At 37.7% G+C, this 26092-nt stretch overlaps 1 protein-coding gene across 5 annotated transcripts; it reads left to right on the top strand.

Annotated features, from left to right (window-relative positions):
- Positions 1 to 14: 14 nt before the first annotated feature.
- Positions 15 to 26092, top strand: SERAC1 (serine active site containing 1). 5 transcript variants are annotated; one of them, XR_010070334.1, is made up of 18 exons: positions 15 to 89; positions 3254 to 3345; positions 4699 to 4735; positions 5051 to 5187; positions 5516 to 5605; positions 6527 to 6658; positions 8726 to 8847; positions 10354 to 10482; positions 11877 to 11990; positions 13666 to 13828; positions 16041 to 16191; positions 17003 to 17144; positions 17567 to 17667; positions 20293 to 20390; positions 20941 to 21123; positions 21608 to 21751; positions 23641 to 24674; positions 24705 to 26092. XR_010070334.1 is itself a non-coding variant. In XM_063329399.1 (18 exons), the coding sequence occupies exons 3-18, from the start codon at positions 3255 to 3257 to the stop codon at positions 23775 to 23777; spliced, it is 1971 nt and encodes a 656-aa protein (XP_063185469.1). In that variant the 5' UTR covers positions 29 to 89; positions 1126 to 1215; position 3254; the 3' UTR covers positions 23778 to 26092. The 5 variants fall into 5 exon arrangements, 4 of the variants coding, with proteins under 4 accessions (XP_063185468.1, XP_063185469.1, XP_063185471.1 ...); XM_063329399.1 differs by adding an exon at positions 1126 to 1215 and having other exon boundaries at positions 29 to 89; positions 23641 to 26092; XM_063329401.1 differs by adding an exon at positions 3883 to 4016 and having other exon boundaries at positions 42 to 89; positions 23641 to 26092.

The following is a 26092-nucleotide window of genomic DNA, read 5'->3' as shown; positions in this document are numbered from 1 at the left end:
GATTGGTTGGGCCGCCTGCAGCGTGCTGACGTCACGGGAGCGCGTCGGGCGCCCGTGCCGGGTGCTGGGCGGAGAGGCGGAGGCGGAAGGTAGCGATGGCGTTTGCCCGGGGGAGTGGGGTCGGTAGTGGCGGGGGCGGGCCTGGTGGGGGTCGGGCTGCGGGGAGGGACACGGGGGCTCTCAGCCCCGCTGTCACCGCCTGCCGAAGCGGGGCGCTTGTTTACCTCAGAGAACTTGCGGTGTGTTTTCCTGATCTAATATTTATTATAATTTTTAACGACCTCGGCCTCGAAGTCCCTCACGGATCCGGGAGTGCACAGCGGCGAGCGCCCGCACCTCCCGGCCCCGGCGGGCCGAGCCGCGCTGCCCCGCCCGGGCGTGGGGAGGCCCCAGGTGGCCCGGGCTGGTTAAACACCTCCAGGAATAATAGTAGTGCCTTGGGTTCCACCTGCTCCGTGCGAAGGGTGTCAAAACGGGTTTTTCCCCTTTGGAAAGAGGCACGGAGTTACCCACGCTTTGTTCCTTGGCCGTTTAGATGTTGCGTTGACAAAAATTGTATTTTTTCATATCTTTTTTTAAAATATACCCTAGTCATGCAGTTGCGAGGCAGCAGTGTTCCTGCCCCACGCAGGGGTAATGACAGAAACGTTGTCACTGCACAGCCTCAGCATAGAATCGTCTAGGTTGGAAGGCACCTTTAAGATCATCAAGTCCAACCATGAACTTAACACTGACAAAGCCATCACTAAACTGTATTGCTAAGCATTATATCTACCCATCTTTTAAATACCTCCAGGGATGGTGATTCAACCACTTCCCTGGGCAGCCTGTTCCAATGTTTGGTAACGCTTTCAGTGAACAAATTTTTCCTAATATCCAATCTAAACCTTCCCTAGTGCAACTCGAGGCTGTTTCCTCTTGACCTACCGCTTGTAACTTTTGCATGGGCTGGTGCAGGGGCTCGTTGCAGACTGCAGAGCTTCCTGAGACAGATGTGAAACAGGGTGCAGATTGGGCCTCTTTGCATTATCTTTGTATATCCGTAAGCATATTTGCTCTCAGACCTGAACGGAGGTTCCTGGCAACAGAGAAATGGTACTCGCTTTGGCCCTCCTATGTTTGCAGGTGTATGTTTTGAATTCAGGGAATTCTGGTGCCTCCTGTCACTGAAGTACAAGTTTATTGCGGTTACAAACTGTCATTAGTTAGGAAAAGGTGAGTACTGTGGTTCTGTGAATAAAGATAGTAAAGATTAGACAGAAAGTTTAGAGGCAGGGGAAGTGCCTCTGGAGGACTGATTATTAATGCCTTACAAGTGTCTCATGGTGTTGTGTACTCTGCTAAAGTGAATGGATAAACACAATACTGAAATGACAGAAGCCAAAAAGTTGGCTGCTGTGATTGTGTCAGTGGTGGAGTAATGCTGACATTTTTCCAAAATTTCCCAAACACAAGCAAGAGAAAAGGGAAAAATCAAAACTTCTGGGGAAACAGGAAAAGACGGAAGGCTATTAATGGAAGGAAACAAAAAAGTCCTGTTGTTTAGAGAAATTGGACATTGACATAAAACCAATAAAAGCTCTTTTTTTGGTCTGTAGAGATTACCGTAAATTCAAGGAGAATATCAAGGGCTCCCATATTTCAAGATCAGATTTACTGATCAAGATTTACACACATGACATTTTACCATTTTGAGCTAATTGTCATTGTGGTGATATAGACTTAATTTGACATTTAATAAGGACGTCTGTGTTTCTAACAAAATAATTTGATAAATATGAGAAGAGTGATGTAGTTTTAAATCCAAATACTAAGACTTGAGATTAAGTCCAGCAAAAGTAACATGCAGAACTTGATTGTTGTGGGTTGACAAAGCCAATTTGTTTATTTTCCTAACTTAGGTAAGATTTTTTTATATAAATCAAATGTAAAGGCAGTAGCTTTTGCTAATACATAAAATGGTAAATATATGTGAGTGATAGAAACAGGAATTGGTGCTTTTGCATGGCCTAAATTGCCTTAGTTTTCTGTGCTTGATTATACTTTCTTTGAACGTCATTGTGCAGAGGTTAAGATACAGACTTGATCAGTGGTCCAAAGGACATGGTTCCTTTATGGTCCCTCCTGAATAGTCCTAGTTGTTCAAAGATGCAAGGTGATATCTAGAGTGTGTAAGGAGGTTGCAGTGTGCTTGTCTTTACTCATCTTCCTACCTGTAAAATGAAGAAAATTCAGTGCTCTGCATCATATGTACGTCAGGAGACTAAATTGTTTCATATTTCTGAAGAACTCTTACTACTTCCATGGAGACCTTTACTGTCAAGAAGATTCGTGCTTGCATTGGTTTGCTTGTACATTCAGAACTTTGGTAGTTTTAAAATACCTTATGTGTGTTTGTGAGATTGTTTGGAAGAAAAAAATCTAGTTTGATTTCAGCATTCGGTGAATACAGTGCAATTAGTCTGTCTGTATTCTGTGTCTTCATAATGTTGCATTGCAAAGGTCTTAATTTTAGAAAAGGTTCTCCTCTTCTTCATGGCTATGGCTAGGTTTTCATTCTTTTGCATGTGCAAGAATTTTTCTAGAATGAGATGTGTCCTCTATGTTTTATGTGTAAGCATGCCCTATGAATTTCATGAGCCCATGAACTCAGAGCATTTTAGAACCAATACTTATTTTCATTAACTAGAGGGTTTTTACATTCTTGAAATATTAGTCGGATTTACTCTTTAAAGGCAAAAATATGTAGTAGTTCTTGGAACCTTTTTAGCCAAAATACTTGCTAACGCAATCATTTATCAACTTTAAAAGCAGTTGGTGACTGAGTTGTATTAAAGCCCATGTCATACTGAGTAATGTCTTGATGGAGATATGACCGTGGCTGGTATTTAAGGGAGAGTTACGAGGAAGTAGGAAAGGAGACTTTCAAGCAGAGAAGTTAATTGGAGATAAGAGTCACTAAAATCAACAATAACACATAATTGTATGAAAAACTGCTTTAAACTTTCCTTGTAGTCGAAATGCAGCCTATTAAATTGAGGAGCTTATAGACTTCTTTAATTAGAGCATTTTATATGGAGTGAAATGACACAAATATGGTTTAGTGTGACCTTTGCTGTATATCGTGACCTTTGCTATCATGACCTGTGCTGTAAAAAGGCAGGAAAAAAACTGCTACAGGTTTTCTGCTCTAATTCTCAAATCAATCATTACTTTTTCTTTTTTTTTTTCTTTTTTTTTTTTTAATACACAGAATGTCAGTGGCCGCCTACTGCATATTTTGCTATAGACAAATAGGAACCTCTGGTCCAGCCACAAAAACACACCTACCCTGGAATGATATCAGTAAGCACAGTTCTATATGTATTGATCTGAGGTATTAATAAAAAGGAAAAATCTGTGTTGGTATAAAGCCGTGTATAATTAAATGATACAAAAGATCTGAATCCTTGAATACTTTGTGATCAAAAGCTCTTATTTGCCTAAAGTGAATGTCTGCTTTTGACCTTGCTTTGCATAGTGATATGTAAAAGGACACTGGCAGATTATCTGGAATTGGAACAGGAGATGAGGACCCCCTCCAAGTGCAATCTCTTTAAACTCTATTTTGTATCTGATTTTTTTTGTAACCTCTAGATCCATGAAACAATTACATCTGTAAACCATGAATAAAGTATGTTTCTGTTGTTTCTTCCTCCTTATTTATTGATATTAGTTCTGCAATCTTTCCTGCTTAATCTTTGCTTTCTTTGATGCCTTCTGTATAGAATGACAGTTTTTACGATTCTGAAGTTTGTTTTTGAACATTAAAAGATAGGTTGTTTCCATTTCTGCTCTACAGGAAGCATTACATTTTTTTTCCTTTTCAATCGTCTCTGCCAGTTATTTCTTCAACATGTAGTTCCCTCTTGTCTGCACGCAAAATTCTTATGGTCTCACAAAGACAGAACCTGGTGGCAGTGGTTGTGGGGCAATTCTCCCAATTCATACTGAGGAAAAGAAATTATTCATGATAGGTGAGATGTGTTCCATTGGGTTTCACTGCTAAATAATAGAGTTTCTCTGTATTGAGATCCTTACATCCAGCTAATCAGCTCAACTTTGTCCAGGCAAAAGCGCTCAAATCTCACAGGAATCATTAGACTTAAAAGGAAAATTGTTGCGAGTGGCATGTGTTTATTCAGCTGTTTGCTTTATAAATTAGATTCATATTATGGAATTCATAATGGAATTTTTTTAAAAAATGTATTTTCTTATGCAGACTCTGCAGAACTTCTCAAAGAACACACATACTCCTGTATGTATTCATATACATTGAAAAAATATACACACCATGTAAGAAAAAGTTAACAAAATAATCTAGAGTTCCAAATGAGTGCTAATGATACAGGCAGAGAAAGTTTACTGTTGATTCCTGCAGCTTAGCAATGAATGTAATTGATAGGTGGCTATATTCAAAGTAAATAGCACTGTCAGGATACATGTTTTATCATCTTGCTTAGGAGAGCAGGAAATTCTAGTCAAGTACTCTTTTCTCCGTTTGGAAATTTAGGTAATGATTTCCTGAAAGCCAGAGAGCAATAGAAAAATTTAAAAAAGCTTACTCTTAATGGCTGACATTCTCAGTGTCTGATAACTATGTTTATATTGAGGTGATGCACACAACTTCGTTTGACATTAATTTTTCATTTTTTCAAGGAAAAATTGCAAAGATAACTGGATCACTTATACTAGGGTAAGTTGTAACTGACAAGAATATATGTAACTTATGTATAGAGTTAAAATTTTAATTCATGTACCTTTCAAAAATGTGACAATATTATGGGACCTTTAGACATGGTAGAATATAATTTTGAAGCGTATTTTCTGATAGTTATTACTTATTTTGAGCATTTTAGTGTCTTTTCTCTACTTTGTTAAATTGAAATAATCTGCAGACTATTATATATTTGTTAAAATCTGGATGATTTGTACCAAAATGATTGTTTAACATATTTTTGCCATCATATTTTTAAATTAATATTCATATGCACTTTTCTTTTATTTAAAGAGGTTTTGTGTTCATTACGTATGAAGTCCTGTCCTTAAAGAAGTTACTGCAAATCGATACTCAAGCTATACATCATGAAAAACTTAAATCCTATGTATATGTACGTACAGCTTCTCTAAATCCAAGTGAATATCAAGGTAAGATGCATAATTGTTTGGATTCTAAAAATAGAATTTGAAGAGAATAGAATGTTTATGGAAGTCACCCTTATATAAGGGAGCTTATATTTCCTGAGATCTGTTACAAAAATAATATTGTTCACAATGTCACCGAATTTATTTTAAGCTGGTGGCTGGCTTTTTAAGATAGTTCTATACATACAGTTCTCTATATATGAGATAATTCTGTATATATGTGTCTGTACGTATGTGTGTGTATATATATTTTTTTTTTCATATATAGATATGAAAAAAATCTGAGAGAACTGTCTTTCAGACTTCCAGTAATCTACAAATACTCTTATAGGGATCACATACCAAGCCAGAAAAGAAATCCATAAAGCAGTGAGGAAAATTCTAGAAACAGAAGCTAAAATTTTCCGGAGACCTTTTAATGGTAGGTGTTGAATGCACAGCTTTATCTATCATTATTATTTTTGAATAGTAAAACATAAGCCTTTTAGAAAGTAAAATATTTTTTCTTACAAACTTAACATGTTATTTTGTGTTTGAAATGGTGTCAATATGACTTACAATTTTCTACATTAATATAGAATATTAGTATATTTTCTATGCATTAAAACCATTTCTTTTCCTGAAGTAAATGAAAGTGATGGTTAGGAAGAGATTTGAGATTTTTTTTCCTGTTTCAGAAGAGGTTTGAAGCTTAAGATACCAGGTTAATATTTGATACCAGATTTGTGTACAAAAGGCGTTTGGAGGATGAAATACTCTCAAAATTTCATTTTAGAAAAGTATGTTATGCTTTTATCAGAATTGCCAATATTCACTGAAAGCAGCAGTCTTTTTGTAACAGTATTGCACTGCTTTTTAGAGTAATTTAAAATAAGAATTTCAATGCATATAAGAAACTGTGCTCCTCAGGCATACTATCTATTCTTATTTAACTATCTGTTAAATAATTATAGCAATACGTACCTCCACTGTCGTGCTATGAAATGAATTGTTCAAGGTCAGAGCCTCAAGAGTTGCTAATCATTTCCAGCTCCTGCTGGAAGCTGGCAATTCTGGTTGGTAATTGCCAGCGAAGGGTTGCGTCTAACATATGTATATGAAATATCAACTTGATGCCACTAAAATGAATCAAAACCATCCGATTGATTTAAAGATCAGCATTTTACTGATCTTGTTCTGTCATTGTTTATTGTACTAATTTAATATTAAAACATTATGCTCTAAATTACTGTTAAGGACTCAGATATTAAAAGAAATAGATTTTTTTACTCAACAAATAGAAATGTGACTGTTAAAATGCTCATTAATAATAACGTGGGTTTTATTTCTTTCCTGGTAAAAGAACAATTTGGTACATTTGATGGAGAAGATCATGAATGTGCCTTATGGCTTCTCTTAAAGAAAAGTCAATCAGAAGACAAAGAGGTCCGACTGCAGGCTGTACAAGACCTGGCGAACAACAGTCACTGGCACGGTAATGTATGCTGATGTAGCCTAATTCATCCCAGAAATGCAACAAAGTTTCAGTTAGCTGTTTCAAGTCTGCTGCCAACATGAAAAAAACCTAGTAGCTGCAAGAAGTGTAAATACATTCTGAAATTTGGTCTAAATTATGGGGTTTTTATTTACATTTCAAGCAATTGTTCTTTCCTAATACTCTGATACAGCGTGTCTGCAGTGCGGTCTCTCTCCGCTTCCCCACCAGAGAACTGAAACCACTGCTGTGGTGTGGGAGAGCAGTTCATGTTCATTAGTTTCTTGTTTTTTCTGTTGGGGCTGCTAACGTGGTCACAAGTTCTGGCAGCGATTTTTATAAGGTTCTGTAGGAGTGAGTTTAAGGCCATGGTTAGGTTAAAAATTGGTTAGGAGATGATAGGTAGTAATAGCAAGGGAGTAATGACAAACTAGAGGTGGAGGACTTGTATGTGCAGGCATTATTTGTAAGCCATTTTCCATCCTAGTTATTACTCAGTAGTAATAAGTCCTCCCTGTTTCTGTAGCAGCAAATACCCCTGAAACCCCACGTAAAGGGCGTGTGTGTGTGTATGTGTGTCCTCCTTCCCCCTCCATCACCAGTCCACATAAACTAGGTGACACTCCAATCTTGACTCTCATTATTCTGGTAACCAGTCAGTTGAGGACTCTTCCAGTGCAATTCCATGCCATGGGATTTATCTTGTTTCAGATTGCCTCTTTATAATTAATTTCCCCAAGCAATTTACATCAAAGAGCTGTGTTTGAAAACATTTGAGAGCTAGGATGTACCAAAGCTGAAGCTTTGTGTACTAATTTAGTAAAATGTCTCACGTTTGTAGGAGAATACTTTTAGCAGGTGATCTCAGGATCTCAGTGCATGAGATGGCCAGTACTTGGAAATTTAGTTGCTTTTTGTTGTCTCCTTTGTAGTGCTCATTGTTGTAGTATTTGGATGTTTCACAAACACTAATTATTCATGCCAACTACCTCATGAGGGAAATCGGCTTTTTTTTAACCTGATACTCCAAAACCGAGTCCAGGAAAGGTTGAGACTGAAAGTATGTGCTGACTTTTCACAGCTAGGACCAAATTGTTCAGCATAACTATGACTGTAAATAGAGTATTTTGCTTGTCAAAAGCACAGCTTCAGTGACTTCAGTGTGCAGCTGTAAGTGATCTGCAACAAAGCAAAAATGTGGCCAATCTGTGACTGTTTGTGAAAAGTATATTTTAAAGGGCTTGTCAGTTTTTCAGTTTTGGTTTAGAATTGTATAACGGTAACAGTGGTGAAAACAGATTTTTATAGAAAACAGTATTGATCCACTTTAAGGTTATATTTTCTTTTCCTTCAGTTTACCTCTTAATTTCAGTATGTAATTTCTCCAATTTCTCCAGCTATAAAGTAGGTAGGTTTTGGAAAGGAACAGTAGGTACTGTTTAAATCTGGTTTCCCTTCAGTAGGGTAACTGAAAATTTGTCTTCTCCCTTCAATAAGGAAGGGCTACTTAAAACTGTACTGTGGTGCTATCCAGCCTTTTCTAAGGTCACCTCATTTTGTGTCATTAACAATTTTATTGAAACATGCTTTTTGTATCATTTATAATTAAGTGCCTTGCAGCGTTTGGATTTAAGGTACTGGTTTTTAATACTGAAAAGTATTAAAGAAAAAAGTACGCAAGATGCCTTTCAAATTTTAACTCGGGCTCAGGGGATTAAGCTTGGGTTTGTATTTCTTGTATTCATTTCACAGTGGCGATACTGAACGTTTGCTTTTGCTTGTGTTCAATTTACATCTGAGGACCTTTACCAAACTGGTCTATAATGAACAATCAGTGCCCAAGTGTATTTCAGCTCAGTATAGTGCTGGTCTGACATCCACAATTTTTATCTTTTAGAACTTGTGGCTCCAAAATAAGAGCTTATTTAAGTAGATTGCAGAGACATGGTTCTTTTTTCAAGTATATTTACAAAATAGATCAGAAACTACATTTTAAACCAAATGAAATATTTAAGGTTAGTTTTTAAAGTTATTTTTAACCCTAACACTGAAGTTCTTGTACTACAGATTATCAGTATGGTACAGTTGCCCAAACCTGTGATCAAAGGACTGCTATAGGTCTGGCTCGATCTAAAGATGTTGACCTTCGCTTTTTCCTGCCTCCACCACCAATGCCAAAAATAAAGAATGTAAGTACATGAAAAGTGGCTATTAGATGATTTTTGCTTGCTTGTTTGTTTGCAATGCTTTTGTTGTCGGTAACCGTACTGAAGTGGAGTTCTTCTAAAGTAACTAACGAGTAGTAAAATTAAGACCAAAAGACAAAACTAGAATATAGTGATATACCCCTAGGGTATATCTGCATTAGTGAATGACATGATGGATACGAGTGTAGATAAATTATTGTTCTCGGGCTGTATATCCACATTGTATATTTACCAGCAGTGAAGTTTGAGCCAGTTACCAGCCTGATACACACACTGCCTGTCTGTACCTAATAGGCAATGTGAAGCAGTCTTATATTAAGTCATCCTAGATTGCTTTGTTGGTACTGACAGAATCCTACTACACGTAGAGAGCACTCCTGGAGGCCTTTGCAACCTCACTGCGAGTGTGGTGCTCTGCTGTAGGCCGACGTCTTTACTGCCAGCTTCTGAGTACCAACAAATCCATATTGGATAGATTTGGCCTTGCTTTGTTTTTGTGTTAATTAGTAAGTGTGTGTATCTATATCTATCTATATCTATGATGGTTTGAGCAATCATGTCATCATATCAGCTTCTTCAATAAACAGAATTGACACATAAAGCATAATATAAGAGGTCTTTTGTAATGCTAGTAGAACGAATGCTGGCAGAAGTCCCTGTCAGAGAATACCTGTATATCTTAACCAACAAAAATCTGAAAAACAGCTTTGATAGGTAGTGATATTCTCAGTTTTTGCTTTCTTATCTTTGTAACATTACATGGTGGTGGATCTGTATCTGTCAGTCCTGAAGTACTAGGTTATAGTAGTATATGGTTGTGTATATATTTTATTTTTACAGCAGTATGATTGCTAGGTGATTGAAGCTAAGAGTTCCCAATCTGCTGCTTAGGAAGTTGAAGAAAATCATTGGGGTAGCAATTGTTGCTCTGCACATCAGATGTATCTCCATCTCTGATTGTAGCAAGGATTAGAATAACTGCAAGTTCCATGACTGTGGGCAAATAAAATCACTTTGTTGAATCTATTTTCCTGTCATCTACCCTGGATTATTAAACAAACATCTATATGATTTTTTTTTTAAGATAAAGGCTTGAAAGAAACGTTGTCTGTATTTTTTATTAGTAATTTATACATTTATTTTAATGGAGCAGCACCAAAATTACTGTGTAGGTAAGGATGAGCTTTTAAGCTTTCTGTGCCAAGAGGCACTCTTTTTCCTTCTGCCCTTCAGACCTATAAGGCCACCAAAGTATGAAGTTTAAAGCTTGCTTTTCATCACTCGGTTGGTCATTTTAGAATTATCAGTTTCCAAAGTCTTTACGGGTGTAACTATTAAGCCGAAGTTGCAGAGCACTCAAGTCTGGGGTTTGTATTTTATGGCTTTATTAATACGGATGATTCTCTTATTTCAGATCTTTCTTTTTTTCCTTGTGCTTTGCTTCATGCTTTGAACACAATAAGAGCTATTTGTGCTTACTTCTCACAGGACTATCCCATAGAAGATGAACTTCGCTTGTTGTTAGTATCTTTACCTCAGACTGGTCTTGATCCATGTGTCCAGTACTTCACATCTCTTGCTTTACGTGAAAGTAGTCAGACTCTCGCTGCGCAAAGGGTGAGTTCCCACATGCAGAACAGAACTATTTGGGTTCTTTGTTCCTGCAGAGCTCAAAGATACAAACCTATTTCCATGTTTTTGAGCATTATAAGAGGAAGAGAAATACAGAGACTTTGACTGTACAACATAAGTAAAATCTCTTCTACACACAGTCTGTCTGCTTGTAAGCTTGTTTATCTTTCCCAGCTGTACTAACTGGTCTAGTGAAAGATTATGTCTTTACTTACAAGCCTTCCCATAAAGCAGATATTTCAACATTTTGTCCAGAACATTTCCTTCCCCTTGCAGGGCTCATAAAATGATTTTTCACATTTCATCTTGTCATTGCTTGAGTGTTCTTTTACTACTGAGATGATTAAACCTCTGTTAAGTCTTACTAGCAAACTGATAAGTTGTTAGCACACCTTGAATAGTAAACTCTTGTTATATCACATAGAAATGCCTCCCTGTAATAGTCCACTGTTGCCAAGACCAGAATTGGAAGAGTCCAGTGGTCCGTTTGGACTTGGAAACTAGGAATTCTTTAACTCTGTCTGTCCAACAGCTTCCCAAGTGGCTTTAGGAATGTCATTTTAAGTATCACTATTGCTTAAAAATAATAATTGTAGTGCTAGTGTGATCCACTATCTGTTGTGCATTTTATTTTTTATTAAAAAGTTGTGACTTTTTAAATCAGTGATTATGATTTTTTGTAAGATGCAATAGTAAAAATGACTGTCATATTTTAATAATGATGCCTGTCAGGCTTTGTTTAGATTTTTCAAAGTGCAATAACCTTTTATTTCCTATGACACAGTTATGTGTAATATTTTTACACTATCACTCCTTTATTGTTTTCACAACCAGAGCTCTTGCTACAAAGGGAGCTTTGGTAGGACAACACATTTGGAGGCATTTTGTTAATCATGCTGTTCTAGAAAACTGTTTTTTATTGAAGTTATGCTGGTTTTCCTACTGCATGATTGAGAGACTGGTCTTCAGAGACTGTGCTATGTTTTGAAGACCTTTTTTCCTCCTCTTCTCGTTTTTGCAACTGTGGAAATTTAGATGCAGTCTGATTCTTGCTTTTTATGCTTAAGCAAATTATCTTAAATTAAGACATTCATTAAGAACATGAAAATGCTACATTTTCCCTCTTCATTGTGTGTTTTGAAGGTAATAGAGTATGGAGACTACTGACTGAAAATCTAGTTAATATTTTCAGTTAAAAATAGTAGATGGTTTTATAGTGTACTCCTGTGTAATTTGTACATTTTGAAAAGTGTGTGCATGCTGTGCACTCTTTATAGCAATTTCTATAGAACATTACACACCTAATGTTTTAGTTTAGAAATGCTTATTTTATGTAGCCATTTGGAATGTGGTATAATTTTTACTGATTCTCATTTCAGGGAGGCCTATGGTGTTTTGGAGGAAATGGACTTCCATATTGTGAGACATTGGGTAAAGTCCCTTCAGAGACAGTGGAACTCTTTTGCTTGCAGGCTTTAGTACAGCATTCTAAGGTAATTTGTCCTTTAAACTATAACTGAAAAGCTACATTTTTAAATATTCCTTTCTAATGCTCTCTCATATATTGGGAAGGAGTTGCCATTTCCTTGTCTCTTACCCCTCGCCCCTTCTGTAAGAGTGTTCAGACAACTGAAACTGATGTGAATTGGAAGGCAACATAACAAACTCAGTTTTTGTCATGGGAAGTGTATGTAAGTTTTGTTGTTGTTTCTAATTAGCCCTTGTAAGTTCTCCTGTAGTATATCTGTATCTATCTTTCAAGAAGTAGAAAGGCGGCTCTGACACAGAAAAGCAGAAGAGAATGCTTGAAGTCTGGAGGATTTAACAAGTCTTTTCTGCATAGGGCTACCTCCCACTGACATTCAAAGTCATTGGAGATAGATATTATGAAGGAACACTTAATGTTTCCACTCTGCAGCTTCTCAGTAAGCAAGATACTGATGATATGAAATTCTTAGTGCAGAGTATGTGTGGATGTGTGTGAGTTGGTGTACATCAGTTCAGAAAGCTTACAAGTGATCTCTTCTTATGGCTCTTAATCCAACTCTAGCGCCAGGTTTCCATAAAGCAAAGTAGCCTCATGAATTCACTCTAATCAGAAGCCAGAACAGAATGCAAACCTTGGCTATTCACAAAGGCCCCTCCTTCAAGGGTCACTGCCTTTGGGCAGAAAATTGCACAGCATGCAGCTAATACAGTGCATCTTCCCAGGACCAGTCTGTTCTTTGCAGACACAGACGAAGAGTATGGAAGACTTTGTGTAACAGTGATTCTTCTTGTTTCCTATCGCTGCATTCTTCTGCATGCATTTAATTGCTCAGAAGCCCAGGACATTGAGAAACAGCGTTGAGAATACCAAATTGTTATTGGTAGTAGGGATGGAAAAAGTGCACTTTGCCAGTATTCCTTTCACATCTTCCATATACATAGAAATTCTGACTTAGTCTAGAATTTGGTGTATTCCAGATTTTCAGTTTAAACAAGTTGTGACTGTACTCATTCCAAATGTGTGTGTGTCTTTGTTGAAAGCCACAGACTTCAGGACATCAGCAGTTCCGTAACTACTACACGTTTTTAAGCACTGTAGACAACACGTTCAAGTAATAAGCATTTGGCCAATATCAGTAGTTGACACTACAAGTAATTAGTACATGTTCATCTGCATAGACTAGAATCTATTGTTGCCCTTAAGATCAATAATGATAGCAGTACTATTTGGAATGTAGAAATACCTTTGCGTTTCAAAGAGAAGGGGTTATAATGATTGCATTTTTGATGGTGAACAGGAAGACAAGTAGCTCTGGTTGAGATAGTGCTTTAACAAATGCAGACAATTGTCCTGTTCAGACCCTTGAACTTTAGTTAAAATTTCATCATGCCAAGTGGAGAGCAATCTCGTGTCCCTCAGATGTGGAAGAGAGTAGAGGGATGGTACTCAGCATCTTTCAGGTTATCAATCCATTAGAAATCATGCATTTAACTTATTAAAGTATTTACATTCTCTTCAACTATGGCATAATAAGTTCTAGATTAATAAAAATTTCTGGGTAATAAGGGCTCTGCATCATATCAGCTCCTTAAAATTCCCTAATTTGTGATTAACAGCATCTCAAGGAACCTTTTGCAGAATGTGTACTTATTGTCATTGTATTTACTGTATAATGCTAGGTTTCTTCTCACTGTGATAAAATTGAAGCTAAAGGAGGCCTTCAGCTACTGCAGAGGATATACCAGCAACGTAAAGATTCAGCAAAAATACAAAGGAACATAATTCGCGTTATTGGAAATATGGCTTTGGATGAACGTCTTCATTCATCCATAGTACGTGCAGGTAAAAGAAAAGCAAGTGCAAGCAGTCTGAATGTCAGATTTCTATTCTAAAATTTTCAGAGGATTCAGTGCTTTTGTAAAATGCAAAGGACCATGGTAGTGCTGTGGGATTTAGATTTGGGGGAAGGGGTAGGTGTTGTCATTGGGTTTAATACAAAAAATATAGACAGTTTAGGTGGTCTTGATTAAAAATTCCTGTATGCTGTCTAGTCAATATACGTCAGTGCTACAGAGGTGTTCGGATTCTGATGGATGGTGAAATTTGGACTTGGTTGATGTTCAGTTCACATACTAGCAAAAATCTTTTGAGTTTCCTACTTCTACAGATCATCTAGCTTGTAGATTAGAATTTGTTTGTTTGTTTGTTTTTTCTTGACTGTGTTTTAGTCTTATAAAGGAACAGACCAGCGTTCAGTCCCTACCTTTTGGAACAAAGTGAAACGTGCCTTCCTGCCCCTTCCTGCCCTCCCTTGTTTCATGTTAGGCTAGTAACTTCTGCTAAGCTTTGCTCTGATGCCCCTTTTTTAATACCCCTAAATACCGCAATGAAAGTTCTATACCAAATAAATAATTCCCAATGTCTTATTAGGAAAGAAATAAAAAGAAAAACAGAAAATATCAATCTGCTGTTGTGTACGTCCAAGCTGGTATCTGCCTCTTAAATGCAGTGTGCATTTTTAATCAACCTGTTGCAAAAAGAAGTAGCAAAGGCACAGCGAAAGATTGTGAAGGTGGTTAAAAATTTGGAATGGCTGTGGTATAAAGAGCAAATAACTAGACGAAGACAGAAGAAGCAACTGAAATAGAATATGACGGAGATTTATAAAATCCTCCCTGGCATAGGGAAGGCAAAGAGGGAATGGTCATCTGCATTTCTCGTAATGCAAGACCAAAGGTTCTGGTACATCAATTATCAAGAGGCAGAACAAATAAATATATTTTTTTTCTATACAGTGCATAACCAAACTAAAACTTGCCACAAAGCATTGTAATTGTTGAAGACTTACAAAGCTTCAAAAAGTGATTAGACAAATTCATGGAAAGAAAGAAGTCCGTAAAGCTCTACACACAGAAACCAAGTTGCTTGCTGAAAACTGAGAGCGTATAGTGGAGAATCAGCACCATATACTTGCCCTTTTATTGCTCTATTCTTTTATTGTTCTGCACCTTCCATTACAGCTCACTTTTGGAGAAAGACAGCTGGACCACAAAGACCTTTGGTCTGAGCTTTAGCATCATTCTTATGTTCTTATGATGGCTGCTAAAACCATACGTGTAGAGAAAGAGATCGTGACAGAAGAGTCAGCGGCTCCCTGGGGCAGAGGTCTCAGAACGAAAGGAATTTTAGACAGTAAACCGGACAGAGATGAGCAGTTGGATACTGCTGGTCAAGAGTTGATAAGACTTCTCTTTTGTTTTTTATAGACCACTTTTGCTAGCAGCAACAAGATTTATCAGGATTTTAAAGAAACATATGTGTCTCTGTGTGTATAAAAGATAGTCCTTTGCATTCCTCAGTAGTCTATGAACATCCCCGTCTGTGTCTAAGAAACTATATTTTGCATCTTAGGTAAAGTATTACAAAGTGTCTTTTTCTTGAGTTAGCTGTGACTTTATTGAGGAATGCATTCAAAGGTTACCTTCATTAATTTTCTTATGCTCCTTAGGTATAAATAGTGTACTATTTTAGAATAGTGAGGACATTTTAATTCCTTAAACAGTTTTTCACGCACTGGGTTTTAAAATTAGAAATGGTTATACTCTCACAGCAAGCATCAATTTTTCCAATTGCCATTATTCCTGTGGGTTGTTTTCTGTGTCTTATGCTTTAAGCTTCATTTTCTCTCTGGGACATTTCTTTTCTCTGTCTTCCCTGCATCTTACCTGCAAAAAAAAGGCTCGAGATCTGTTCTCTCTCTGACAACTGCACTGACCCTCTTCTGAGAAGGGGTTCTCCTTCAGATTGTAAGCTGAACAGTAGTAAAATACATTGCCTCACTGCTCTGGATTTTTGCATTTTGGAGGTTCTGCTTATTTAGCATTGGCTTTCCTGCGGTAAAGAGAGTGAATTGAAATAATTCATTTTGATGTTACCATTCTTAAGTTTTAACATCTATTTTCACAAGTATACTTTGAAGAATGATGTTTCTCAATTACTCTGTTTGGGTGATGTTTCTAATTAGTTAACCTGATACTTTATTTTTTCAATGTAGGTTGGGTTTCTGTACTTGCTGAAGTAATGAAATCCCCACATGTCATTCAGTCTTCTCATGCATCCAGAGCTTTGGCTAATCTAGACAGGGACATGGTGAAAGAAAAGTATCCCGATGGTGTTTATGTCTTACATCCACAATATCGTAGCAGGTAAAGCAGAAGGAGATATTGTACATGCTGTACTTCGAGTTACTTGTTATGCTGTTCAGGTACAAAACTTTGGAAGAGTTGCCATCAGAGTGCTGCTGTACTCATGTCACCTGCTCCTCCTGTTCTTTGGTGGGTTGAGAGGACTGAATTTAGATTCTCAAATAGGAGAACAACAGAACTGCTGGGAGCAGTCCACAGCCATGAAACGAGTAGTATTGTACTGCATGAAAAAATCCAAACAGAAACCATGAGATGAATTATTGCTTTGCGTGCGTTGCAACCACTTAACCTTTGCACTGGCTGTCTTGGGATATAGTGCCTTGTAATTATTCTGTTGGCAGCAGCACATATTGGTCTAATTTTTACAGCTTCGATCTCTTTTAATAGTGATTGTGTATCTGGGACTGAAGCAGTCTCCAATGAGGTATGTCACTTAGTGGCAACTATTCCCAGGGTCACTGGTGTTAGTGAGATTACAGTGAAGATTTAATTTGATGATAAAGCTGGAGCTATCAAGCGGTATTAACAGTAGCTGGAGAGAATGTTTTTCATTATAGAAAAGTATTATTTGTGAGGTGGGTACTTTCTATACCTCTTTTTATATGTCTTTCTTCTGGGTGGATCCCTGTTTTTTGCCTTGATCTGAGTAACCTCTTTGAAATGTCATTAAATGCTGTCCATAAGATAAGAAATCACATATAGTGGTAAAAATAGCATTTTGGCATCCCTTAAGTTAAAAGTTCTGTGTAAATTTAATTTGCTACAAGAATATGTACCATGCATCTCGTAAAAATTCCTTTTTCTGTATCAGTCAGCCCATCAGAGCAGACATCCTTTTTGTTCATGGTCTTTTGGGAGCAGCATTTAAAACCTGGCGACAGCAAGACATTGACCGGCGTTCGGATAAAAAGACTTCAGAAGGGGAAGAGGACTATAGCCAGTGCTGGCCAAAGGTAAAAAGACAATAACATTTCCACATGCGTCTGCTGTTTTCTCAATAATGAGAGCTGTCCAGAAGATACCTTTTTATAACCACCAAAGTATCTCTGTAAAACTTCAACTGATCAGTCCTGTTGGTAATCTCTAGTAATTCTTGTTTCACCCAGGAGAGGGAGCCAGGAACGCACGAGTTAGTAACCCACCTCCATCCTTTGCTTACTTTGTAGCTGGGGAACGGGCTAGAGTTCACCAGTATGTAATAAAACAAAAGCAGTCTAGGTGTAAGTTGTATTTGGGGATTAACTGAAGAGCAAAAATCCTCTTTGATATTATCCCCATAGTAACATCTTTGCTCCATTGCTGATAAATTGCTTGCAAGAGTTTGTTAAGTACTTCAATTATAAGCTCCTTTTGGTTTCACTTTTCTTTAATTTAGACGTGGCTGGCTTCAGACTGTCCTGCCCTTAGAATCATATCTGTGGAATACGACACCCATTTGAGTGACTGGAAAGCAAAATGTCCTGTTGAGGCTCACAGGTAACAAATGTAGTGTCTGCAGTTTGGAGGAGGGGCAGGAAGGAGACATGTAAAGCTGATCCTTGGGATCACCTGGTGTGAAACCGTGAATTTACCTTTCTCTGTTGCATGTGAAAATCAGGTTTGGAAAAACATTAGGTATGGTCATGGTGTGCTTGAGCTTTTTAGCTTCATGAATGTGGCAACTTCCTAAATTCTTACAGTCTGTTCTGCTTCATGTTTAGGGGAGACACTAAATTATGCTATTAGTTGTTGTAAATATAGCATCAATTTTATATCTTAAGGGGAATATTTCTTAAACTTAAAATGACCCAATACTGCTTCATAAGCACAGCAAAAAATCACTGTACTCTGACTTTATACTCATGATAAAACGAAGCATATAATTTTCATAGAATCATAGAATTGTTTAGGTTGGAAAAGACCTTTAACATCATTGAGTCCAACCATTGACCCAGCACTGGAAAGTCCATGACAAAACCACATCCGTCAGCACCGTGTCTTTTAAATACTTGCAGTGATGGTAGTTCCACCACTTCCCTGGGCTGGCTGTTTCAATGCTTGTTAACCCTTTTTGGGAAGAAATTTTTCCTAATATCCATCCTACACCTCCCCTGGCGCAACTTGAGGCCGTTTCCTGTTGTCCTATCGCCTGTTACTTGGAAGAAGAGACCGACCCCACCTTGCTACAACCTCCTTTCAGGTAGTTGTAGAGAGCGATAAGGTCTCCCCTCAGCCTCCTTTTCTCCAGGCTGAGCAAACCCAGCTCCCTCAGCCGCTCCTCATAAGACTTATTCTCCAGACCCCTCACCAGCTTCATTGCCCTTCTCTGGACCCACTCCAGCACCTCAATGTCTGTCTTGTAGTGAGGGGCCCAAAACTGAACACAATATTTGAGGTGGGGCCTCACTGGTGCCGAATACAGGGGGACCATCACTTCCCTACTCCTGCTGGCCACACTGTTCCTGATACAGGCCAGGATGCTGTTGGCCTTCTTGGCCACCTGGGCACGCTGCTGGCTCATATTCAGCCGGCTGTCGACCAACACCCTCAGGTCCTTTTCCCCCAGGCAGCTCTCCAGCCACTCTTCCCCAGGCCTGTAGCGCTGCAGGGGGGTGTTGTGACCCAAGTGCAGAATCTGGCACTTGGCCTTGTTGAACCTCATACCATTGGCTTCAGCCCATGGATCCAGCTGGTCCAGATCCCTCTGTAGAGCTTTCCTACCATCAAGCAGATCAACACTCGCCCTTAACTTGGTGCGTCTGCAAATTTACTGAGGATGCACTCGATCCCCTCGTCCACGTTGTTGGCAGTGCTAGGTTAACAGTTGGACTCGATGATATTAAGGATCTCTTCCAACCTAAATGATTCTATGATTCTAAGAGAACCTTTTTCCTTTGTCCATCTAGAGTAAGTATAATGGAAGAAAATTTGAAAAAGAAATAAACATATATTTCTTTATTTATTTTAAGGTAATGTCTTTTTCATTACAAAATGGAAAATTACATGACCTGCTATTAATGCTCATTCAAGCATGGTATTTGATTATTTTAGAATTTGATAATACGGTTAATAAAAATGAAAGATATTGAAGATATTTTTAACTAGCAGGAGCAAAGATGTAGCAGTAGAATCACAACCTTATGATGGCCCTAAATGTATAGGCTCATTCACTGTTTCAAAAGTTATTTTTTATGTCTGTCAGCTATCCTAAAGCCTGTTGTTCAGCTGAAAAGACACATTTGAGTATCCTTTTCATATGTGTTATAAAAGCCATTTCTAGTGAGAATGCTGAGAACGAATAGAGATGAAGTGAATTACTTTGCACAGTGGTTGCCCCAATATCCTGATGTTTTCATTATCCATGAAATATCTTCTATGTTTGATTCTTGTTACACTGTAAGGAGTAACAGTGTTGCACTTTCAAGCTCGGAATGGGAATTGGCATTGGTTTTGTTTTGGTTCCACCACAGATTCATTTTCAATGTCTAACATATAGCTTATCTTTTCCAAAGCTGAGCTGAGCTCTTCATTTATAAAGTGGAGATTATTGTGCTTTTATACTATTCTAGTACAAAGCACTTAGAGATTATTGTCTGGAAAGTATAAAAGACACTATCTGCAATTTTTTTAATGTATTGATTGATCATGCGCTTAGTTATTAAATTCCTGTATGTTGCTCCACAATTTGAGCACTGTTTAGCAAAGTACATTTTTGTCAGACGTTAGGTATATTCTTGTTTTAGGGGATAAAGCTCATTATGCATTGATGATGCTTTCATAAAATGAAAGCATAATTTTGTTACAATGTGTAAGTGAAACTATCTAAAACTCTATGAAGAGTTTTGTCGAATTAAAGCTAAAGGAAATGAGTGGTGAGTGAAATTAAAATTAAACTTTCTAGCAAGATCAAGAGACTGAATTTAGCAAAATTCCTGTTGTCCTTGAAGCCAACCTTACAAAAGTTTTTGGCATTTTTCAATATAGCAACAATAATTAAGTAATTAGTGTTTTATGTAGCTAATTCACTTTCATAAATGCACAGCATTGAAAATTCATTCTTTTTTAACGTTGCCTTTTAACCTGTCATGCTTCATCACGCTGGTGTTTGGTTTTTCTTTGCAGGAAGTCTATTGCTTACAGGAGCAATGAGCTTCTTGACAAGCTCAGAGCTGCTGGGATTGGAGACAGACCTCTGGTGTGGGTATCACATAGCATGGGTGGTAAGCGCATTGCCTCTTTGATAGGAAGCATTTATTTGCTGTTGCATTTTAGAATAAGCTGCTAACCAAATTCGGTCTGAAATGCAATTATTCAGAATAGTTTATCAAAAAAAAATTTGCAAAGAGCTAAAAATGGAAAATAGATTTCTGCTTTCTTAATGCATTATATTCAATAGCATGTTCATTTTGAAAGGATTTTTATTGCTGTTTGGTTTTACTGTGTTGATTTAAAAGCAACAAAATCAATGACTTGAAATTCATGTAAATGGGAAACCAGAGGCAAAATTTTCTCCATGATTAGGCATATAGTAAATGTCATTATCAACACTTAAAGCAAACCAAAATCGAATTTGCATCATTCATTGACGTTTTATTTTAATGCCTCCTCAGGTTTGATTTGGTTTTTTTTCAACTTAATCTTAGATATTTGACAAACTAAGGACTAATCAACTGGGACAAGAATGTGGTTAGTTGTTTCATGGATAATATAGCATGATCATTATTTTCACAGTGGTTTAAATCCCTGCATTAATTTCATTTTTGTTGCCAGGTCTTCTAGTCAAAAAGATGCTGGTGGATGCTTCCAAGAATCCAGAAATGGATAAAATTGTAAACAACACCAGAGGAATCATATTTTATAGTGTACCTCACCATGGTTCCCAGCTGGCTGAATATTCTATAAATGCCAGATATCTTCTCTTTCCGTCTGTGGAGGTTAAAGAACTCAGCAAGGGTACGCTCGCTTTGCTACCATTTAACAACGGGGATCTATGCTGATGTGTTCATAATGCTTTTTTTTATCGTGCTGTCAGAAAAATCTGGGTAAAAACAACAAACCCCCTTTTGATCTTTTGGGTTGTGTGTTGAATTACTGTAAGTAATTCTGAGTAACTGTTTTCATTTGATTGCAGAGGCAAGGGGGGAAAAAAGGGAGTCAGAACAAGTTTATAGAAGATGAGTTTGGGTCATTTAGCTATGTAGTAACTCAACATGTGCTGGACTTCAGATTCTTATCTTCTAAACAAATACCATGCTATGCAGAAATAAACAATGGTTGCATATGATAGCTGGAAAAAGGGATTACAAACAAAATGCTATTCCTTTTGCTGGAGTATTAATTTTTCCAAAACATCTCTTTGGGAGTGCAGTCTTGCCAGACAAATGCTATAATCTTATGTTCAAGATAACACTGCAAAAATTACGTTGCTCTTTCTCAGATTCTCCTGCCCTTAAAGAGCTGAATGACGACTTCCTGTCTTTTGCCAAAGATAAGAAATTTTCAGTGCTGAGTTTTGCAGAAACCTTACCAACACACATAGGCAGCATGATAAAACTGCACGTTGTACCTCTGGAATCAGCAAGTAAGTCAAATAGCCATTTAATTTATTTAATTTTGTATCTATTCATGTAAGTATCAATAATGAGGAAGGATTATAAATGCTATGGTGGAAAGACCTAGAAAAATACATCTGTTATGTTGTGGCATTTTTTGTTTAAACTTTTGGCTGAGTTTAAACTACAGTCTCCCTGCTGAGATCAGAGGCAGCTACATTTATATCTTAGAATAACAATTGTTTCTTTCGGTTTTTCTAAATGCGAGTAACGCTTGCTTATTGAAAAAAGCAGGGTAGACCCTGGTCTAATGTTACCTTGTCCATTCCTTTTAATTATGAGTAGCTGTTGTTTATCCTTATATAGGTAGGGTGACTAGTGTTTCAGAAGCTCCCACAAATTCCAGCTATTTCTTCTTTTAAAAAATAAGAAAGAAAATTAGTAAACTGCTATTGGAAGGAATAAGTCACAAGCTGTTTTTCAGTGTTAAGAATCCTTTATCTTCCATATCTCTGGCCCTCAAGCAATAGAGTTTGCCTTCTGAAGAGTTCTCTCCATCTTTTTGCCTTTGGTAGGAGAAAGGAAAACCAAACAATTCTTTCTCTTGCTTTGCTTATGCTGGTTCAACTTCTTAGAGAATTGTTTTAAGCCTGATATTTTCAGGTCTCTCCTGAGCAAAGCCCTCTTCTGCACTGCCCAAGCTACCTGTAAGGTGTTGAACAGAAACCGTTGCTTTGGTGGGTTTTAGATTAGGCTTTCCACCAGCTCAGTCCACTAGGTTCAAGGCAAGGTTGGTTGCTCTGAAAAAGGCAGATGCTACATCCCTGTTTTCCTGAGTCAATATTTAGCAATATTTTTTCAGTATGTCTTCTCAAGAAGCAATTGTTTGCGGAAACGTTGATGATGCAATTTTATTGGCAGGGCCTGAAAAACTGGGCGTTCATTTTTTTTTGATTTAACAAAACAAAATGAAAAAGAGGGCTGGATAACAGAATGCGCAAATAAGCACTGTGCACTTATAATTTTGTAGCGTATTTCTCCTCTTCTAGAGATGACACAAATGCAGTGCATAAGCTCTCAAAAGCTTTTATAGGGTACGTGGCGGTTCAGTGGCACGCCACTCATTTTGTTCAAAACCCAGGTTGGCAAGCAATACGCTCACTTTTTCTTACATGCACGCTTGGGCACCTGAAAGCAAACCTTCATCCGGCTGTAGTGTAATTTTACATACTTAAAGATACAGGGTTCCAAGCAAAATGGAGGATTTCTCAGGAGGCTGAGTGAATAGACAATAAACTGTTACAGCATCCTAACTTCAAAGTTCGCTAGTAGTGATAAACTGTCTGGAAAGAATAAATGCTGTACTATGCCCCAAAATCAGTAGCTGTAAATGGAATATTTGTATTCTGCAATTAAGCAATGTAAATTTTTCATTTCCCCAGAAATGTGTGTAGTGATTTGTGGCATATTTCAGGTTCTTTCTAGTCCCATTCTTAATCTCCACATCAAAGTATTTTAGAAGGAATATGGGTAATTAGTGGTGATCAGAGTCTGGATGCCCTGTGCCTGCTAATGTCAATGCTTAAACTTCAGGCAGAACTTTGCTGTCAGTCAGGTGCTGGTAAATGAAGTTTTGTGTATTCAAAGTTGTCTATATGGAGAAACGTACATTTGTGTCGTAGAACTGTGACCTGATGTTTTACCAGTGTGGGTTTTGTAGCAACATACAGCTCTATCTGACTATAACAGTGTGTATTGATGCTTTTGGCGCATTAAAAAATAATGAAGAGAAAACAGTTAAACTGAAGACAGAAGTAGTTGCTTTTGAGAGAGGAATTGCTAATGCAAGATGCGCTTTTCAGTCTAGGTGATCTTTTGAACTTTGGTAGTTTTTTCTTATTTTTTTTCCCTCTCCTAGAGTTAGGAATTGGAGACCTTATTCCAGTGGATGTTAATCATCTAAATATTTGTAAGCCAAAGAAGAAGGATGCTTTCCTGTACCAACGTACATTGAAGTTCATTCAGGATGTTTTAGCCCAAGAACTTGGAGACTGAGTTTTTGCCATCCTTGGCTGTTTATTTCCTCTGTATGATGTAACACAGTAAGTTCTTCTTCTAACATTTTTTAGGGGATCTGCAGAACTACAAAGATGCTATGTCAATAGTATCTGCTGCTAAAATAATTTTCAGTACATCTCCAATTTAAGCACCTCTCCAACTTCTTTCTAAAATATATTCAACAAATACAAACTGAAGTCCTATGAACTTGGCAAAAAAGAAAATGTGTGTTGGGTTAGAGTGACCATGATCTGTCAACAAAATGTGTGTAAATTCTGCAGCAATTTGGCTGGGAGGGGATGGGGATTCAGTGGAAGAGAAGTTTCACTTATTCCTATAGATAGCCCTCTGGAGCAACACAGACAGACTATGGAGGTGCCCAGGATATCTTCTTTTAGCAAAAAAAAAAAGCTTGCTCTGGAGGTAGGTGGTCTCATTAAGATAAATATACATGTGGGACTAAAGTCTTACAGAGAGGATCAGAAACAATTAACCAAGGTGGTTGTTTGTTGTGTCAAAGTGTAGGAACAGCATATGGCTGCCTCAGAGCTTTGGTTTACTGTCCATGGTAAGTAGTCTGACTGGAGCCTGAAGAGATTTATCCAAGCGAATGAAAGTAGCATTTTAGTCTAGTGGCCCAATTACGAGAGTTTTTGTAATTTGCCTTTTCGTTTAATAGACCACCCAGATTTGTCAGCAAATAGGGCTTCTCTTTTCTGCATGAGAAACAGATAGGTTGGTATGTTGTCTTGCATAGACAACTGTAGTTGTTTTAATCTGTTTGCATAAATGAAAACAAAACAAATGTTCACCCTCTTGTACGTTTCTCTATTAGCAACTTGTGAGATTGCTTTATTATGACAATGTGTAACTGGTCAGACTCAGAGCAGTTCTGTGCTTTTTCACATGGAAGATACAGAACAGAGGCTTAGCTCTTTGCCTTTATTCTTGGGACGTACCGAGAAGATGGCACATTCAAATCCCTGGCTCATGTCACTCATTTAGAAACTACTTCTTCACCGGTTTTAAAGAAGAGCATAGAAAATGCTCAAGTGGAGTAAGACAAATGTAAGCCCTGACAAGAAAGTTAATGCTTAGAGTTTAGAGCTCAGGTAGAGAGAAAAGTAAAGCAGGAAGAAATTCAGGTGATCATAGTGATCATGGGAAATGCAGAAGATCCCAGATGTTTTGGTTTCTTGAGGCCTAAGTCTATTTATTGGTGTAGATACAGAGAAAAGTGGCAGTGTTGTCTTATTTGAGTTTATGTTAAGGATAACTTAACAGTACTGATGAGAAATAAGTATTTTTAGAAAAAAAAAAAAGAAAAAAAAAAAGGCAGTGCTCAGTCACTTTTTCAGTCTTAGATAGTTTGTAATGTAGTTACAAGCAGCCTAGGCTAATTGGGGTCTCTTTCCTTCCTTTCTTTACACTCCCGATCCTCCCTGAAAACAAACAGGCTATGGTTCGGCTATACCGCCCTGGCTGAACATTTGTTAAATAAGGCCTGTGTTGATGACAGGCTTAAGATACCTGTTAGCGTCACTTACGTGAGGTGGATCTAATATTACTGGCCTTAAAATTGTGGCTATGAAAGCTACTAAAGAGGTGGGATGCACCTTGCAGTTCTGCACGGGCTTGGTGCAGGCACGAGTGGCCGTTGGAGTCCTGCCAGGTCCCGAGGCCACCTTGGCTGTGCCCACCTGAGAGCACGCCAGCCCAGGAGGACACTATATCTGAAAATGCACTTGGGCCCTCACCTGATGGAGCTGCATAGTAGAATTCACAAGAGCAGTACGGAGAATGTACAGCACTACACTGGCAAAAAAAGAGTATTTTTCCCCCTAACCGAGATGTAGGTAAAAGCACTGCATGGCAGTATTTCAGATAGAAAATGTAACAGAACTGTCGTAACTTCTAAAGAGGTTTATTCTTTTTACACTGTGGTTTAAACTTCGGAGTGTAAATATATTAGAACACTTTGTATTCACAAAGTAGAGGGTATGTGGAATTCATTGTGAACAGACAAGACTTCTAATAACTGAACGCGTGTTTAGTCTGACAAATCTTGTATAGATTTTAATAGACTTCTTTGGTTTACAGGGATTCAGATCAATGACATTACACATTAATCTCACTAAATGCATCTATGTTTTGTTACTGTAACTGGAACTCTTGAGGCAACTTTCTCCTTTTTGTAACTGTATGTATATATATGTAACTTTTAAAACTAATATTTTGAAGGGGGGTATTGTTGGGGTTTGGTGTTGTTTTTTTTTTTAATATAGTAATAAAATGTGTCTGCCAAATCTGCC

The sequence above is a fragment of the Chroicocephalus ridibundus genome, chromosome 3 (assembly GCF_963924245.1).
Source record: "Chroicocephalus ridibundus chromosome 3, bChrRid1.1, whole genome shotgun sequence".
Lineage (NCBI taxonomy): Eukaryota > Metazoa > Chordata > Aves > Charadriiformes > Laridae > Chroicocephalus > Chroicocephalus ridibundus.
This window is presented reverse-complemented; position numbering and strand designations above follow the sequence as displayed.